The sequence below is a fragment of the Neltuma alba genome, unplaced genomic scaffold, assembly GCF_004799145.2.
Source record: "Neltuma alba isolate B1F8T4 unplaced genomic scaffold, ASM479914v2 tig00005744_pilon, whole genome shotgun sequence".
Classification (NCBI taxonomy): domain Eukaryota; kingdom Viridiplantae; phylum Streptophyta; class Magnoliopsida; order Fabales; family Fabaceae; genus Neltuma; species Neltuma alba.
The window spans coordinates 1-17,950 of record NW_021634216.1 but is presented as its reverse complement, the minus strand read 5'-3'; the positions used below and the strand labels follow the sequence as shown (position 1 = coordinate 17,950).

The window sequence follows — 17,950 nt, the reverse complement described above, 5'->3', positions numbered from 1 at the left end:
CATTGATAATAAGGATTTTATTAGTAGATGATCCGTAAGTACAAGTAAATACTCTCTAAGTCTAGAGGCATATCCTGGTCTTGGTGAATTCTCAGGATCCAACTTACTTAAATTTTTTTTATACAAAAAAAAAACAGTTACTTCTCCGGTTCTAAATATAAGACCTTTTTTGTATTGTAATTTACACTATAAAAAAAATCTTATATTTAGGATTGGAGGAATACTACATATAATATTTCCACATATATGGAAGGTAAAAAATGAAGGTGAATAAGACATATAAATCACATGTCCCCCTTTAGATATAATAAATATTCTCAACACAGTTATTAACTCCTTGCTCACATTCTTCTTGTTTTTTTTTTTTTGGGCCAAAACTCACATTCTATTTATAAGATACAACTTTCATGGTGTCTTGATGCTATTTATAGGACACATTATCAAAGCATGTTTAATATTTTAACCAATTTCTTTTTTTGCTAAAACGAATTTTTTATATTTTATCCCTCATTACTTATATGTTTTATTAATGCATTAATTATTTTTCGCATTTGTTCTATTCATTTTCACTTACATTGACTCACTCTCCCCCTATAAATAGATGCATTTTATAAAAATAATATATATAATTTTTATAAATTTATTATCTATAATTAAAGTTTTTTTTATAATAGTAAAGAATTCTTGAAGATAAATAAAACTTCTTGAAAGAAAATAAAAAAATATTTATGACTTAGAGTCACAGTGCTTTCACGAAGCAACTTCCACTGCAGCTTCGTGAAACACTGTAAACTATGGGGAAAAAAAAGAGAGGGTATTCTTGAATAAGTCAAAAAGAGTTAATAAAGACCCAACCTCATTATGTCCTGGAAATTTCTACTCACTCTTTTTTTTGTTTTTGACCTGTGCAAGAAATTCTTAATTAATTTACAATAAAGAAGCTTTTTTTCCCCTTTGGACACAGAATTCGTATTATTGACAAGAAAATAGAAAGGTTCATATTTTGGGTGCTCCCACTAAAGTATTAATATGATCATTATGATTTTCTGCATTCAATATTGTTTGATTTTTTTTCATTCTAACTGTATATAAAATCTTAGTTGAGTCCCTTTATTTTTTTAAAGTATTTTTTTGCAGTTCTCTAACATTAATAACATACATTAAAAGAAATATTGACAATAAAATTTTAAATATTAAAAAAAATTCTGACATATTGATAAAAAGTTATTACTTTAAACAAGAAAGAAAAAAAAAATCATACCTGAAGAAATTTCATGGCTTCTTGAAAATTTTCAATTTTTAAACAATAAAAACCCAAAAAAAAAAAAAGCATTGTTGACTTAGAGTCAAAAAGAGCTACGGACAAAAGTTGTCATTATTTCGTAGAAATTTCCGTCGACAGCTTCTAAGAGGTGTAGGATCAATTCACTAGAAATTGTCATAATAAGCTTGTTGTTTCATGATTAACGAAGATGTTTTTTCCATTTTAGTCTGGTTGGTCTTCTAAAATTAACCCAAAAAAAGGCTTATATTTGAAGGATTTTCAAGACTTCAGAGAAAAAGACTTTGATGAAAATGAAAATCCAAGACAATGTGAAAGCGCTTTCAATTACTTTATTGAAAACTGACGCACAATGTGAATAAAACTTTCAATCGCTTCTGACAGTAGGAACTAGAAAAGAAAAAGTGAAAAGGTATGATGACCACACTTTTTTATTATTTCTTGAAAATTTATAGTTGATTTAAATAATTGGTTTCCACCGACAGAATGTGAATACTCAAATAGTCTATACGAACAAATTCGCAAAATTAGGTGTTTCGATTAATTTTTTTTCAAGTGACTTTACTAATAAATAATATTTTGTCTCCAATAGGTACTTAGACACTCTCACCAAGGTATTAACATGATCATTACTTCCTCCTATCTTTTTAATAAGATCCTGTTAATTAAATTATGTGCTTAAAGAAAGCAATTAAAATTAGTTTTAAACAATAAATATGTGAAAATTAAGCTTTTTTTTTGGATAACCTTAAGCTTTTTTTTTTTTTTTAAGTATGTCCTTATTTAATGAGGGAGCAAATAAGAGAAAGAAATATTAGTTATGAGATAAAACATGAAAGAAAATATAATAAAAAAAATTAATTATAGACAAAGTTAGTAAAAGCTCATTTAACGTTCATATAACCCTTAATAGTAGGATATGACAAAAAAAAAAGACCAAACCAATTTAAATTGGGGATGTTATAAGTAAGACTAGAAAGAGTATTCTTATTTTTATTTTTATTTTTAAGGACGTTTTGATTTTCTTTTTATTTTTATAAGAAAATCAAATATTTTACATTGATAGAAGTTATAGAAAATTAATTTATAAGTACCTATAATTTTACTCAATTTTTAATCATTTCCAAGAATTTTCTCTTTTAATCATTTCCATGCGTCACTCCTTCAGCTGGAGAGACGTTAGCTAGGGACACAAATTCTTGACTACTTGTTAGTGGATTAACTTTGACAAGGTGAACTTTGATTATGAAGACAATCACATATTCTCCATTCCATTGATCATATGAAAGTACTCCTTTTAATTATTTGTATTTTACGGACTTTTTAAATTAAAAACCCTTTAATATGGATATAAAAATTAAAAATTTAGGAAAACCTATGGCTGATTTGATTCTATTGGTAATTTTTACGTTCTTTGAACAATTCTACACAGTAATATTTTGGAACCAATTTCGGAGGGAAAAGTAAGAAAAACCTGTTTAAATTATTATTTTTACAAAAACATATCTAAAATAGTGAAATGAAAAGCAAAAGAATAATTTATTTTATTAGCATGGTTATCGTTGATGACAATATAATATACTTCATCTTTTCTTTGAAAAAACTATTTTTAAAACAGAAAACTAAACACCCTGGATTTTTTATTACCTTGGTTGAAGCTTTGATTGGGAACCCGTTAAAGAAGCATGGGATTGTGCGGTCATTTTCGTAGGGCATGTGAATTATGACATGATCAAGAAAAAATAGAACTTTTTACGGGCTTGATATTTCTGTTCAAATTTGTACGTACTTTAAATCAAGAAGAATCCCCAAAAAAAATATCTTTTGGATTTCAACATCCCAAATTAAGAATTATTGGAAAAATATGTTGTTATTTACTTTTCTGTTATAGTAAATTGTTATCAAAGTAATACAAACAAAACTGATTTAAAATTTTAAAATTGAAGAAGTATTTTTTTGAAATTTTGCCTATTTACTTTCATTTACATTTTTTGATTGATAAAAAATCATTACTTTAAGCAGGAAAAAAGCCTAACTTCCATAAAAGTTTCCAGGTACTTCTTTTTTCTGGGTTGCTATAGAAAATTTCTACATACTGTAGATCAGAAATAAAATAAGGGATCACTCTTCCAGTTTTAAATATAAGACTGTTATAGAAGGGAAAAAACGAATGAAGGAGAATGGAGCGAGCGGTGAGAGTGGGGAAAGCGGGGGAAACAGTGATGAAGGAGGTCGAGGCGCAGGCGACGGAGACAGGGGAGGGGGTTGTGAGAAAGACAAGACACAGGGCAGTTTTAGTGATCCAATGGCCTTTGTTTTTGGCTCTGGAGGCCCTCGGAATGACATGACAAGGGATAAGGAGAAGCCTCAGAGTGCGCACAGTCGTAGGGCTCTCCCTCCGTCGTATAAGGAGAAACTGTTATCGCTAGGGTGTGGGGGTTTCCTAGTGAAACATGATGAGGACGAGGACATTGTTAATGGTTGGAAATCATTCTTTGTAAAAAAGAATCAGGAGACAGAGGTTCGTGAGGAAGGAGGGATTTCGACTGATGAAACTGAAGTGAGCAGTAATGGGAACACGAAGTATCCGGTAATGTCAATCACAGCAGAGCAATATACGGCTTGGTGCAAACCATGGATGAATTCCTTGATCATAAAGCCCTTGGGCACCCAAGTTCCGAAGCATGTCTTAATAGATAGAGTGAGGAGGATGTGGAAGCCTAAGGACCCAATGAAGGTTACCCCCTTAAGCAATGATTATTATATCGTGGCCTTTTCAAATAAAGAGGATCGTGACTATGCTTTCCAAGAAGGCCCTTGGATGATAGATGATCATTATCTAGTAGTGCAGAGGTGGAGGCCAAATTTTAACCCCTGGAAAGCTGATACACAGCGACGGATTGCTGCCTGGATACGTATCCTGGATTTACCAGTTGAGTTTTACAGTGTTGAGGCGCTGTGGATAATAGGAAACATGGTGGGGAAGACAATTAAGGTGGACAGGTCTACTTCTATCTATGACAAGGGGGGTTTTGCCCGCATATGTGTTGAAATAGACCTACAGAAACCTCTGTTGCCTGCGTTTACAGCTTGGGGAGAGGATCGTCAGATTGTATATAAGGGGCTGCACCAAGTCTGTTTCAATTGTGGACATTATGGGCATGAAAAACACCAGTGCCCATTGACGAACGAAGCCGCCACTCCTGCTTATGGTGATGGGACTACGACGAATGATGAATCTGACCAGGTGGATGTGGATACGGCAGAAGTTCAAGAAGGAGGAAGCAAAAAAATAGTTCGACCCACCCAGAACCCGGTGACCGGAAATAGATCGGCGGTGATAGACCCACACCTAGGTCCTCAGATGTTAATTAGCCGAGATTTCCGAAGGGGAGTTATTGGTCCGGATAAGGCGGGATTGGGGAAGGGAATCAAAGATAAGCAGCACGACGGGATGAAAATCAGGGATAACACGAAAGCAGGGAATAAGAATCCAGGATCGCAGACAATCTTGAAGGAGAAATCGGCGGGATCTGAGCCACAAAAAAGTGGGAATTTTGGGAAGGACTTTTCTAGTCAACAAACTGTGTGGGTCCGTGTAGGGGCTAAGAGAAAAAATGCTGATAAACCCAAGGCCCATGGTAAAGAAAACAAGATTTCAGATAAGTCTTCATTTAAAGGAAAAGGCTCCTCCAGTTATACCTCCCAGCCCATCACAACAAAAAATTCTTTTTCTACTCTTCTCCCTAGTCAACCCGAGATCGCAACCTTTAGAGATGGGGACCACATCCTGAATAACGGACCTAGACGTACAGACTTGGATTCAGTTTCGCAAGACCAGCGGGATACTATTGAGGGACCCCCTTTCATTAAGTCCTCTGCAGACTTTAATCATAATAAGGATAAGAACCAGATTTCAGATGCATCTACCTCTGGGACCTCGGTAACGCAAAACGGTGTGACAGAAATGGATATTGTCCAGGTGGCGGACATTAAAACAACACCGGCCCATCCAGCTGTTTCCCCATGAATTTCATGATATGGAATTCAAGGGGTACAGGCTCGAAGTCTTTTCCTAGCCTGATACAGGAAATAAAAAAACATTATCATCTAGACTTCCTGGCTCTTCTAGAAACACGGTCAAATAGGAAAAATACAGAAAAAAGAATTGGTAGCCTCGGGTTTCAAGGCTCCACTTTCATTGATGCAGAAGGCTTTTCTGGAGGTATTTGGTGCTTGTGGAATGATGGCATTAGCAAAGTAAATGTTATAGAGAGTCAACGACAATTTATTCATCTCCTCATCGAAAACAATAAAAATGAGAGCTGGTTTCTAACCATTGTCTATGCCAGTCCCAATATTGTGAGTCGACGCAATTTATGGGCAGAACTGTCACGCATAGGGGCTAGGATTAATCTTCCGTGGCTTCTTGGAGGAGACTTTAATGCAACTCTCATGTCAGACGAAAGACGATCTAATGCTCCCCATAAAATTTCCACTGATCGTGAATTTATTAAATGGCTTGATGAGTCAAACGTCGATGACTTGGGCTTTGTGGGACCAGACTTCACTTGGAGAAGGGGTAATTCTGAAGCACGTCTTGACCGTTTCCTGGCAAATGAAACATGGTGCCAGCTTTTTCCTAATGCTCGGGTGTCACACCTCCCCTTTTTTAAGTCTGACCACCGACCAATCCTGCTTCGCCTTGATTTTCCTGCCATCAAACCCCACCGACCGTTCCGCTTTATAGCCTCTTGGGTGCTTCATGATCAGTTCGGTGACTTTGTTCGCAATAACTGGAAGGAGGAGATTGGTTGGAACCCAAATATAACCCAATTTGCTGATGCGTGTTGTAAGTGGAACAGATCGGTATTTGGACACATAGAGTTGCGTAAGAAAAAACTCATGAGAAGACTGGATGGTATTACTCGTGCTATTCAACGCGGGTGGAATGTCGGTTACTACGAGGAACTCCAATCGGAACTTTGGCAAGAACTTGAAAGTGTGATTATTCAAGAATCTTTATTGTGGGCCCAGAAAGCTAGAATGAACTGGAGCTTATATGGGGATATAAACTCCCGTACTTTTCACTCCCACGTAAATGGCAGGAGGAAGTCCAATCGAATTGATGCTATTAAGCTGAGTGATGATCAGTGGTGCTTTGATACAGAATCTATTAAACAAGCAGCTACGACTTTCTTTGCATCTCTTTTCAAAGAGGAAATCTCAGATAGAGGGGACATGGATTGCGCTATTACCTACCCACCAATTGACGATGTGTCTTTACGCTGGTGTGGTAGAGATGTGGATGGAAATGAAATTAAAGAAGCTCTCTTTAGTATAGGGTCTTTGAAATCTCCTGGCCCAGACGGTTTCAACGCAATATTCTATCATAACCAATGGGCTACTGTTGGTACTTCTATCGTGCATTTCATCAAGCACCTCTTTGCTCAGCCTCAGAATATTCGAGAGGTTAATGGAACCTTGATTGTTCTAATTCCAAAGAAGAATCCTCCGGAGACCTTTAAAGACCTGAGACCGATCAGCCTTTGTAATGTCATCTACAAGGTAATGACTGAGATTATTGCTAATCGTATGAAGTCCTTTATGCCTCAGGTGATTTCACCTAACCAATGCGGCTTTGTACCTGGCCGCCTCGCTTCGGATAATATTATAGTGGCCCAAGAAGTTATACATTCTATGAGAAATATGCGAGGAAAGAAAGGCTTCATGGCTATAAAAATTGATTTGGAGAAGGCATATGATAGAGTCAATTGGCAGTTCTTAATCAGGTGTCTTCAGGAGCTAAAGCTTCCATTGCATTTTATCAAGGTAATTGAGAATTGTGTCGGTTCAACTACTCTTCAGCTTCTATGGAATGGGAATAAAGCGGACGTCTTTGAGGCTTCACGTGGAATTCGCCAAGGAGATCCTATGTCTCCTTACCTATTTGTTATTTGTATGGAGAAATTAGCACACCTCATCCAAGAAAGGATGGAAAAAAAGGACTGGAGACCAATTAAACTTACAAAAAATGGCCCTCCTATTTCCCATTTATTCTTTGCAGATGATATTTTATTATTCTCTGAGGCCTCATTACATCAGGCGACCATGATTAAAGAATGTCTGGACAGTTTCAGCCGCTGCTCTAGGATGAAGGTCAGTATCGCTAAGACTCGTGTCTTCTTCTCCCCGAACATGAATCATAACAGATGCAGCGAAATTAGCTCTCGGTTAGGCTTCACTCAAACAGCGGACCTGGGAAAATATCTAGGAGTTCATATGCACCACAAGCGTGTTGGCAAGGATACTTTCCAAGAAACCGTGGATAAAGTCAAGACCCGACTAGGAAAATGGAAGACCACCTCGCTATCCCTGGCAGGTAGAGCTACTCTCATTTCTTCGGTCACGTCGGCCATCCCGGCCTATGCTATCCAATCCTCTTTGATTCCTCCTACCACTTGTGATGCTCTGGACAAACTTAATCGAGCTTTCTTGTGGGGTAGTACCGAGGAAAAGAGAAAGACTTCACTGGTAGCTTGGGAGACGACTTGCAAGACGAAGGCGAGAGGAGGACTGGGATTAAGGCATGCGAGGCCACAAAATCACTCTCTCTTGATGAAGTTAGGATGGAGGATGGTTAAAAACCGTGATACTTTTTGGGTTAAGGTAGTCAGGGATAAGTACAGATGCGGGCACGACCTTATCCCAAGGATCGATATGGAACGTCCTGGATCAAATGTATGGAAGGGCATCAAACAGACTTGGAACACCCTGAAGGACGGTCTTGAAGTCAGCTCTGATAATACCAATGCGCGATGGAAGTGGGAGAGAAGTGGTCAGTTTACTACTAAGTCTGCGTATGACCTATTAACTAAAGCTGAAGTGGAGGAGGATCCCCTCTGGCATCGATTCTGGAAACTACCTGTGCCCCACCGTTGCCGAACCCTCGTCTGGTTGGCTTCTCGCCGGAGCCTTCTCACGAACGCCATGCACAGACGGCGAGGATTAAGCGACGATGATAGTTGCCCCGTATGCCAGCGGGGGGTTGAGGATATGAGCCATGTGTTTCGTGACTGTCCAGAAACCCGTCTCCTTTGGACATCTATATTGCCTTCCCCAGCATGGAGACACTCTTGTACGATGGATTTTGCGGCGTGGCTTCAGTGGAACATCACTTATAAGCCAATGGACTTGGAAAATTGGAGCGCACTTTTTACAGTCATCTGCTGGTGGATATGGAGGCGCCATAACTTATATGTCTTTGAGAACAAGAAGACTTCTAATGATACGATCATTGCTAATGCGAAAGCTGTGGTTAGACAAATTCAGGAAGCTCGCCAAAGGTTGAAGGGTACGAATATCCCAGGAGGGCGACATGTCTCAGGTAATACCATGTGGTCCCCTCCTAACAATGGTTGGGTGAAAGTCAATACTGATGGAGCTTTTTCGGTACCTCGGCAAGCAACCGCGTGTGGGGGTTTGCTTAGAAATTCTGAAGGGAGATTCTTGAAAGGGTTTATACACCGGCTGTATGATGGCGATGCATTGAGTGCCGAGCTTTGGGCTTGCCTTCATGGCTTGAAAATGGCATGGGATGCAGGGCATAGAAAAGTCATTCTGGAGACGGATGCAACAGGAGCGATTGATCTCTTGACCACTGAACCAAATGAACATCATGCGGACTACGTAGTTAGTAGAGAGGCGCATGCTTTACTGAACAGGGATTGGGAGGTCAGAGTCGATTTTGTGCACAGATCCGGCAACAAAGCAGCAGACTACCTCGCCAAACAAGGACTCGCGGCAGCTCATGGTTTTTGTTTTGTTATTGAGGCTCCCCCTGAGCTTGTTACGATTTTGAATAACGACTACGCTACAGGCGTACAGTCGAATAGGATATAGTTAGGTTCTTGTTTTTATCAAAAAAAAAAAAGAAATAAAATAAGGGAAAAAAATCATACCGGTAGGACTTTCATGGCTTCCTGAAATTTTCTAACTTCTAAACAATTAAGACCCCAGTTAAATGGAAAGAAAATTCATTATTTCGCGGAAATTTCGGGCTACTTTGAGGAAGAAATTTCCTCAAAGCAGCTTCTTAGTTGATTGTTAACTCTTAAATGCAAACAATGGCCTAACTTGCTCATTTTTCCGTTGTGCCGATCAAATTCCCAACACAAGCGAGCTCACCAAATCAACTTCAAGTCTCCAACCTCATATTTGATCTGGCGATCCCAACCAGTAAGGTATTAATATGGTCTTTCTCCCTCATTCTCTAACGACTTAAACGCTATTCTTTTGTTCTTTTTAAGAAAAAATCAACAACTTACAAAAAATTAAATTGGTTTTCTTTTTGGTCTCCAAGGAATGGCTCTTTTTGCTTCTACTTCTTCTTCCCAAGTTCCCTCTGGAAATTATGAAGTTTTCATCAGTTTTAGAGGATCAGACGTCAGATTTGGTTTCCTCAGCCATTTGAAAAACGAGTTGCGTCAAAAGAACATAGATGTCTATGTGGATGACAGGCTGGAAAGAGGAGAAGAAATATCATTAGCACTTGTAGAAGCAATAGAAAGATCCATGATAGCATTGGTGATATTCTCAAAAGATTATGCTTCTTCAAAGTGGTGTTTGGAAGAGCTTGTCAAAATCATAGAATGTAAGGAAGCTGGTCAGCAGATTGTGATACCAATTTTCTACGATGTAGATCCATCAGATGTCAGGCACCAAAGAGGCACTTACGAGGAGGCATTAACTCATCATGAACAGAAACTCAAAGATAACGTGCAAAAGTTGCAAATTTGGAAATCTGTCTTGGAAAAAACTGCAAACTTAGCTGGTTATCATTCATCACATTTTCAGTAAGTTTATTTTTATTATTCTTAATTTCTTCAGCTTCCTCAATTTGCTGAAAACAATTTAAATATGGTAAAAGTATATTAAAGTTATGTCCAGCGTTAAGTATTTCATTAATGAGTAACTTTAATAATATTAGTTGTTTTTCATATGCTAGGGAAGAATATGAACTGGTCAATGCAATAGTTGAAGGAGTCTTGAGAAAAGTGGAACGTAACGATCCAATTGTGCCAAAATCTGAACTCATTGGATTTCATCAAAATTTCATTAGTGTTGAATCATTAATGGAAATTGAGTCACCAGAAGTTCGAATTCTTGGAATTTGGGGCCCAGGAGGAATAGGCAAAACAACCCTTGCATCAACTATATTTGACAAATTCTCATCCAAATTTCAAAGTCATTGCTTCTTACAAAATGTGAGAGAAGAATCAACAAAGATTGGTGGTTTGAGTCCTTTGTATCAAAAACTTCTTTCTGAGCTATTGGATCAAAAAGATCACATAAATATGAACCGAGCAGTGAGAAGACTGAAACAAAAAAAGGTGTTAATTGTACTTGATGATGTGGACAACCCAGAGCAGCTAAAAGATCTGGCTAGAAAACAACCTTACTTGGGGCGAGGCAGTAGAGTCATTGCAACAAGTAGAGATAAGCATGCTCTTAAGAGTGGAGGGATTCATGAAAAGTATATACATGAAGTCAAGGAGTTAAATGAAGAAGAATCACTTGAGCTTTTCTGTACACATGCCTTCAATCAAAGTCATCCCAATATGGGATATGAAGAGCTATCAAAAAGGACGGTAGCCATTGCTAAAGGCATTCCTCTAGCTTTACAAGTTTTGGGTTCCCATTTTTATGATAGAGATGAAGCATATTGGGAAAGTGAGCTTAGGAAAGTCCAAAACTGTCCCCGTCAGAAAATTCAAGATATATTGAAGGTGAGTTATGATGGATTAGATCCTATAGACAGGAACATATTTTTAGACATTGCATTTTTTTTTTGTGGGACACCAAAAAGATGAAATTACTTATGTGCTAGAGGCTTGTGGTTTCCAAGCGGTTAGTGGAATACAAAATCTTATAGATAAAGCTCTCATAAAGTTAGATAGCTATCACTGTATTGTAATGCATGACTTGATGCGAGAAATGGCTGAGCAAATAGTTCATGAAGAATGTATCAAACGTCCTGAATTCCGTAGTCGATTAAATGATGTAGATGAAATATGTGATGTGTTAAAAAATAACAAGGTAAGGGAAAGATACTTCAATTTATTTCTTCCATTTTTATTTTTTGACAATTTTTCTAAAATGTTTAATATTTGTTTTATTTTATTTTATTTTTTGTTTAGGAAAAAGATGAAATTGAAGGCATTTCATTGGATGTGTCTCAAATCAAATATCTACATTTAAGAGCAAATGCCTTCTCGAAGATGAATTGAGAATACTCAAAGTTTTTAATAGGCAATGGTTTGAAACCAAGACATGTACAGAGCTTTCTTTTGGTCTTGACTCTTTTCCTAATACATTAATGTATTTTCAATGGGATCATTACCCATGCAAGTCTTTGCCATTAGACTTTTGTCTTGAAAACCTTGTTGAACTACAAATGAAAAGAAGCAATGTTACAAAGCTTTGGGATGGAGTGCAGGTACTTGTATATATACTAGTCTATATTTTATATAGGTTCAGTCAAATTTAATTTATTAGGGCCTTTGGGGTAATTTTTTTTCGTTTTCATTGTCAATACAGGTTCTTGAGAATCTAAGGACAATAAATTTGTTTCAATCCGTTAAATTGATGGAATTGCCTGATTTTTCTATGGCACGTAAGCTTGAAAATGTAGATCTCACTGGTTGTACAAGTTTGAGGAGTGTTCATCCATCCATTTTATCTCTCCACAGTCTTGTTAAATTGCATGTAAGTGATTGCCATGAATTAGAGAGTCTTGAAAGTGAGACTCATTTAGAATCTCTCTTCAATCTCAGAGCTAACTTTTGTGGCCTCAAGAAATTATGTTTGTCATCAAATAAATTGGAAAGCATACGTCTTCTAGGGACTAAACTTGAAATATTGGATTTGCCAATCGGACGTTTCACAAAGCTTAGACGTCTTTCTATTTGGGACGGTGAAAGATTGAGGAGTCTTCCAATAAAGGAGCTGTGTTGCTTGACAAATCTTGAGGTGTTTGGGCTTGATGATTTCGAGCAAGAAATTCACACAGAGGAGCTGCGCTCCCTTTTTGATGCTTGGCGTAACTTAACAGGACTAGCTTTGGATGGGTGCAGTTACTTGTCGGAAATCCCTGGCAATATCAAGTGCTTAACAAGGTTAGAATATTTATCATTGGCATTTAGTGGTGTAGAGACATTGCCAGCCTGCGTCAGCCATCTTTCAAGCTTGACATCCATTGACCTACATGGCTGCGAAAGGCTTAAGTCGATACTTGGACTTCCTCCCATGCTTAAAAGATTAAATGCCAACTATTGCCCTTTATTGGAGACTGTATCCTCTGACTCTCTAGTTTTCAATCGGTGTTTGTTTGAATTCGAAAATTGTGTAAAGTTGGATGAGTGTTCGCTTGGCTTTATTGAGGAATTAACTCATTTCTCACTGACTTCAGATTTCTCATCTTATGAGGATGAATTTTTTCTACATGATTTTGCTCGTTACCCGGGAAACAGAGTTCCAAAGTGGATGAAATATAAACAAATGACAGAGGCTTCCAATACCATCCAATTCACTTGCAATCTTGAACGAGAAATTGACATATTTTTGTTGTGTTGCTCCTCATCATCTCCTCAGATCACTGGAACAGCTCCCTCCCGTCACCTGTTATATCACTTTTGATGATATTGTGACCAAATCCAGCACTGGTTATGAACTTCTTGAAGAATTAGATTCAGACCATGTTTTTATGTGGAGCATGGGGAGGGTCCCATCTGGTGCTAGAACAGGTGATGATGTTAAGATTTCATGTGAATTCTTTCTGGAACAATTGGATTCAGAGACGGGAGTTTGTTACTCCGAAGTCCCTGCTGAAGCATGTGGAGTACACGTAACATATCGCTCGGAGTCGGAGCCTGGGTCGGGTCAAAAAAGAAAGAGGGTTGTAGATATAGGTGTTGAAGATGGAGTCCCTCCCACGAAGCGACTCAACAATTCTTGGATCTGCTACTCAAGAAGAAAAAAGAGGACCCTTTGCAACTCAAGTTAAATATAGATTCGGACATGGTATGGTTTTTATTAATATGCTCCAATCTCCTACTCTTCATTCTTTTTTCTTTTCTCAAAAACAGATTCCGATTTTTCTTGGGGAGATATTGCCATTAATCATTTGTATATTTCTTCTAAAGTGTTATTACCTTTATTTTTGTTTTGTATCTTTGATTAGCTCCAGGGATGAGTACATTGGACGCAGCCAGAGCAGAACTTAGTCTTTTGACTTTATATTTGAACAAGGTTGAAGCCAGGGTGAAAATACGTAGTGCAAACGGTATGGTTTCGACTTCCTAAGTGTATGGCCAACCTGGTATTGCTCAGAATGTAAAGTTATTCTGTTTTATCCTGAAATAATTACTTCACACATTTATAAAAAAGTCTTCTTACTTATCTTCATCCTCTTAATTCCTTTTTCTTTTGGGTCAAGTCTCGATTTATTTAAATAAAGAAAACCAGATACTTCTACCCGTGTGAATGTTACACTTTCTCTTCTGCTTAGAAAGTTTCAAAACAATTATTTCTCAAATTATTGGTCTCTTCTTACACTTGAAGAGCAATTCCGACATAGAAAAGAAGTTGCAAAATAATTGATATTTTATTGTTCTTTACAGCCATCACTGCTTGTATCCTTCGTTATGCAGTTTGCCAATGACTTGCATGCTCCGATAAGTTCAGCTCCACGTGGAGCTCCCTTTCCCTTAATTCAACTCGTCATCGTTGTCTTGTTACGCTTTTTCCAGCCCAAAAATGCATTGCTCTGTCAACCTTTTTTTTTTTTTGGTTTCTGGATCAATTTGTGTGGGTTGGAAGATCAGGAATCTGTTTTGCAGCAACCTCTCTATCAACTTGCACTGACAAAATAAGTCAAGTTCTTGATAATTTCTCTTGTGTATTAACGTTGAGTAAGCCATATATATAACATTAAAGTCCTTGGAGATGGATGTTCTGTCAATTTAGTTTTTAGAACTTGATTATCGTCATTTAAACTCCTCACAACTTTTAATACATCAATTATATAATCTTCCTTCAACTTTGTTGATGGTAAAATCATATTTATGGGGTCTCAGGGGATGCAAGTCGCATTTTACTCTGAAAATTGAATTCAAGTTTTAAACAGATATTTTCCTTGTACACTCTTGAAGGGTTTTTGTGATGATTCTGTTATTAATTTGTTGAGATTTAAGTTGGGAGTATTTCTCTTTTTGCGTTGATATTTTATGCAATGCAGGTGCTTCCTACCTCAAGCTTGCAGGAGAGCTTTTTGCTGATCAACGAGGTGTCTTTGACATGTCCATTATATGTAGTACCAATATTGGGTTATGACCATTTAAGGTTGAAAAAGCAAATGGATTTTGTAACTTGTTGATTCTTCCTCTTGTCGTAGGCTGGCCCCTTACCTTTTACTATATTAGTATGTTGAATGGCTGCATCACAAGCATTTTATAGTTCTGATGATAAAGAACAAAGAAGCAGTGGATGCTTGAGTGCCAAGTAATATGAGATGCACAAATCCCAAATTTTATCTATCATTTTTAAATTAAAATCTGTTCAACTATAATTTTTTTAGTAATTTACTCTCTGCCTTGATCTAAACAGATCTGTAAATATAGAATATATCTTTACAGCATATTGATCAAGACTAAAATATTATTTTTGTTGTTATTTTTCAATTAGCATTGTCTAGGTTTTGTGAATTGAATGATCGGCATGCATTTTTTAAAATAACCAATCAACATACATTTTGGTGATTAAGGGCCATTCTAAGGCAATTTCTTTTGGAGACTGGTTCCTCCGCTGCCTTAATATCCACCGCTCCTCCTTTCCTTAAAACGATGTCGTTGGGTGAAGAAAATGACCAACAAGAAAAAGGAGATTGCACGAAAGGCATGAATGGGAAATTGCTGATTAATGTTTTGTTTTGGAATATGATTGAAGAATAAAAATTTAACAATTTTAGGACACTGATACAAGTAATTTACAACTAATTTATATCTATAAATAAAAACAATTAAAACCGTTAAATTTATCATAAATTCAAGTGATTTTCAATATCATTCTTATTAGATATTAAATTTCACTATCGTTTTTTGCCAAGAAATTTCTACTCTCTTTTATTACTCTTATTAAATACAAGCATGTATGAAAAAAAATCCTACTACCGATTCTAATTATAAGATTTCGTTTATAGTCTATAAATAAAATATTATAATGAGGACTGGGGGTAGTATTTAATTTTTTTGGGCACAGTAAATTTCTTATAAAAGGACTAAAAATGCCTTACAAAAAGTGTATAGTAGGATATTCGCTACTTTCTCTTATCTCTATTATAAGACATCTTCTAAAAAGTATTTTTAGTCCTTTTATAAAGCATTATACTCCTCACTGTTATCGTTAAATATGAGTATGCATGAAAGAAATACTATTTAAAATTCTTTTAATTACAACCTAGTAAATTCTTATAGAATTGGCTAAAAATACCTTCTGAAAATGTCTTATAGTAGCATGTGCTCTATATTATAGTAGGGCATTTACTACTTTCTCTATTTTATTATATGGCATTATTTAGAAAAATGATTTTTTTTGTCTTTTTTGTAATTAATAACTCATTTGAACTTTATGATAAGTTTAAAACTTTTATGACTTAAAGTATACATTTAGTCCTTTAATTTTGTAAGTTTCAATTTAGTCCCTTAACTTCAAAAGTATACTTTTAATATCCTAAAATTGTTAACAAAGAATAATGATATTGAGATCTTAAATACTAACATATTAAATTTTATTTTGAGAACAACCATGATTATTGCAAAAAAATCACCATTTAAGCCTGATGATTTTAGGGATAAAGAGCCAAATATATGCTTTTAAAAGTTAAGAGAACAAATTGAACCTTGCACAAAATTAAAAGATCAAATATACTTTAGCATAGTTTTATTTATTTTATTATACGTATGAATTAGTTATAAATGACTTATGTTTTAAATAAAAGGGAGTATGTTTTATCAATGTCTTAAAATTGTTAAATTTTTATTCTTCAACCACGTTCCCAACAAAAAGTTGATCAGCAACTTCCCATTCACGCCTTTCCTGCAATTTTTCCCCCCTTGCCATTTTCTTCACCAAACGACACCGTTTTATGGCAAAGGAACGGGTTACTATTCACATGATCTTCCGTTTTGGATACGTCATAAGCCTTTTATAGTTTTGATGATAAAGAAACTAAGTAGTCCGTTGGGGGGAAAAAAAAAGAAAAAGAATTAAGTAGCATGGAATGCTTGAATGCCAAGTAATATGAGATGCACAAATCCCGCATTTTATCTATCATTTCGAAATTAAAATCTGTTCAACTATAATTTTTTATTAATTTACTTTGCCTTGCTCTAAATAAAGCTGTAACTATAGAATATATCTATCACAAGACTATATATATTTTTTTTATTATTTTTCAATTGGCATTGTAATAGTCTTCGTGAATTGAATCATCGGAACTAATAAAAAGTCTTTTAGATCGGGTAGAATAGGTATTTCATAATCGGCATTGAAAATAGAACTTTTTACGCCACTTCTGCTGTCAATTATTGTACATATTAGAATCTTTATTTAAAAAAGATTTATTTTTGGGAAAATGACATTGAGGGTCCCATGGTGAAACAAATACATCAAATAGGTCCCCTGAAATCTGATATTTTTTTGAAGTCCCAAAGGGACTCAGATGCAATTTTCAGAATCTTCAAATGACTTATTTGCCCTTACTATGATTTCCCATTCAAAATTGCTGAGACTGAAAATTTGAAACCCTGTTTGTTGTTCGACCAAAGAAACCATCTGGCGCCTTCGTCCTGTTCGAAATCGTTCGTGCTGAGAATCCGGCCACAACCCACCGTGCTGCTTCAAATCTACTCCACAACCCACCGAAAATCATGACCAAGTCCTTGAAAGCCTATCGCGGTGGCTCTGTTTTGGTGGAGCAAAGTGAAGTAAAGCGGGTGAAGTCCTGGTGTTGGAAGCGAAGCAGAGCGAAGTGCTGGCGTCTCGTTCATCGGTGTTTGAAGCAAAGTGGAGGTCGTCCTGGTGTTTGAAGCGAAGTGGAGCTCGTCCTGGTGGCTCTATTGATCGGCATTTGAAGCGAAGTGGAGGTCGTCGTTGTGGCTCTGTTCATCTGCATTTGAAGCAAAGTCGAGCTTGTCGTGGTGGCTCCGTTGATCGGCATCAGAAGCGAAGTGAAGGTCGTCGTGTGGCTGCGGTCATTTGCGTTTCAAGCGAAGAGGAGTCGTCTGGTGGCTCCGTTGATCGGCATCTGAAGCAGAGCTCCTATCTCACAATTTGTTTTCGCAGACAGAGGCATTGTCGACACTGAAGAAGGTAAAAGCGTATGAATCAGAAAAGCATGTCTTGGCAGTTTGTTGTTGCGTTTGATCATTGCGAATATTTGCATCAAATACACGGGATGCTTTTGATTATGCTTGGCCAATGTTTTTTTTCCCTTGACCATAAGATGGTATGCGTATTGGAGCATGTTTAAAACTGATACTGATGAGGCATTAGCCTTCTAAAAGCACTTCCAAGAAGTTTTGTAAGAAGAATGATACATGATGAGATGAG

General features: G+C 36.7%; 2 protein-coding genes across 2 annotated transcripts; both read left to right on the top strand.

Moving 5' to 3' along the window:
- The first annotated feature begins 9,451 nt into the window (after nucleotides 1-9,451).
- Nucleotides 9,452-11,560, top strand: LOC114748568 (TMV resistance protein N-like). Its single transcript, XM_028937000.1, has 4 exons — nucleotides 9,452-9,525; nucleotides 9,645-10,137; nucleotides 10,290-11,380; nucleotides 11,482-11,560. The coding sequence occupies exons 2-3, from the start codon at nucleotides 9,647-9,649 to the stop codon at nucleotides 11,152-11,154; spliced, it is 1,356 nt and encodes a 451-aa protein (XP_028792833.1). The 5' UTR covers nucleotides 9,452-9,525; nucleotides 9,645-9,646; the 3' UTR covers nucleotides 11,155-11,380; nucleotides 11,482-11,560.
- A 178-nt stretch (nucleotides 11,561-11,738) lies between these two features.
- LOC114748572 (disease resistance protein RPS4-like) lies at nucleotides 11,739-17,705 on the top strand. The gene is made up of 6 exons (XM_028937002.1): nucleotides 11,739-11,780; nucleotides 11,882-12,822; nucleotides 12,935-13,221; nucleotides 13,524-13,625; nucleotides 14,580-14,651; nucleotides 17,356-17,705. Exons 1-6 carry the CDS (start codon nucleotides 11,739-11,741, stop codon nucleotides 17,703-17,705), a joined length of 1,794 nt encoding a protein of 597 aa, XP_028792835.1.
- The last annotated feature ends 245 nt before the right edge of the window (nucleotides 17,706-17,950 follow it).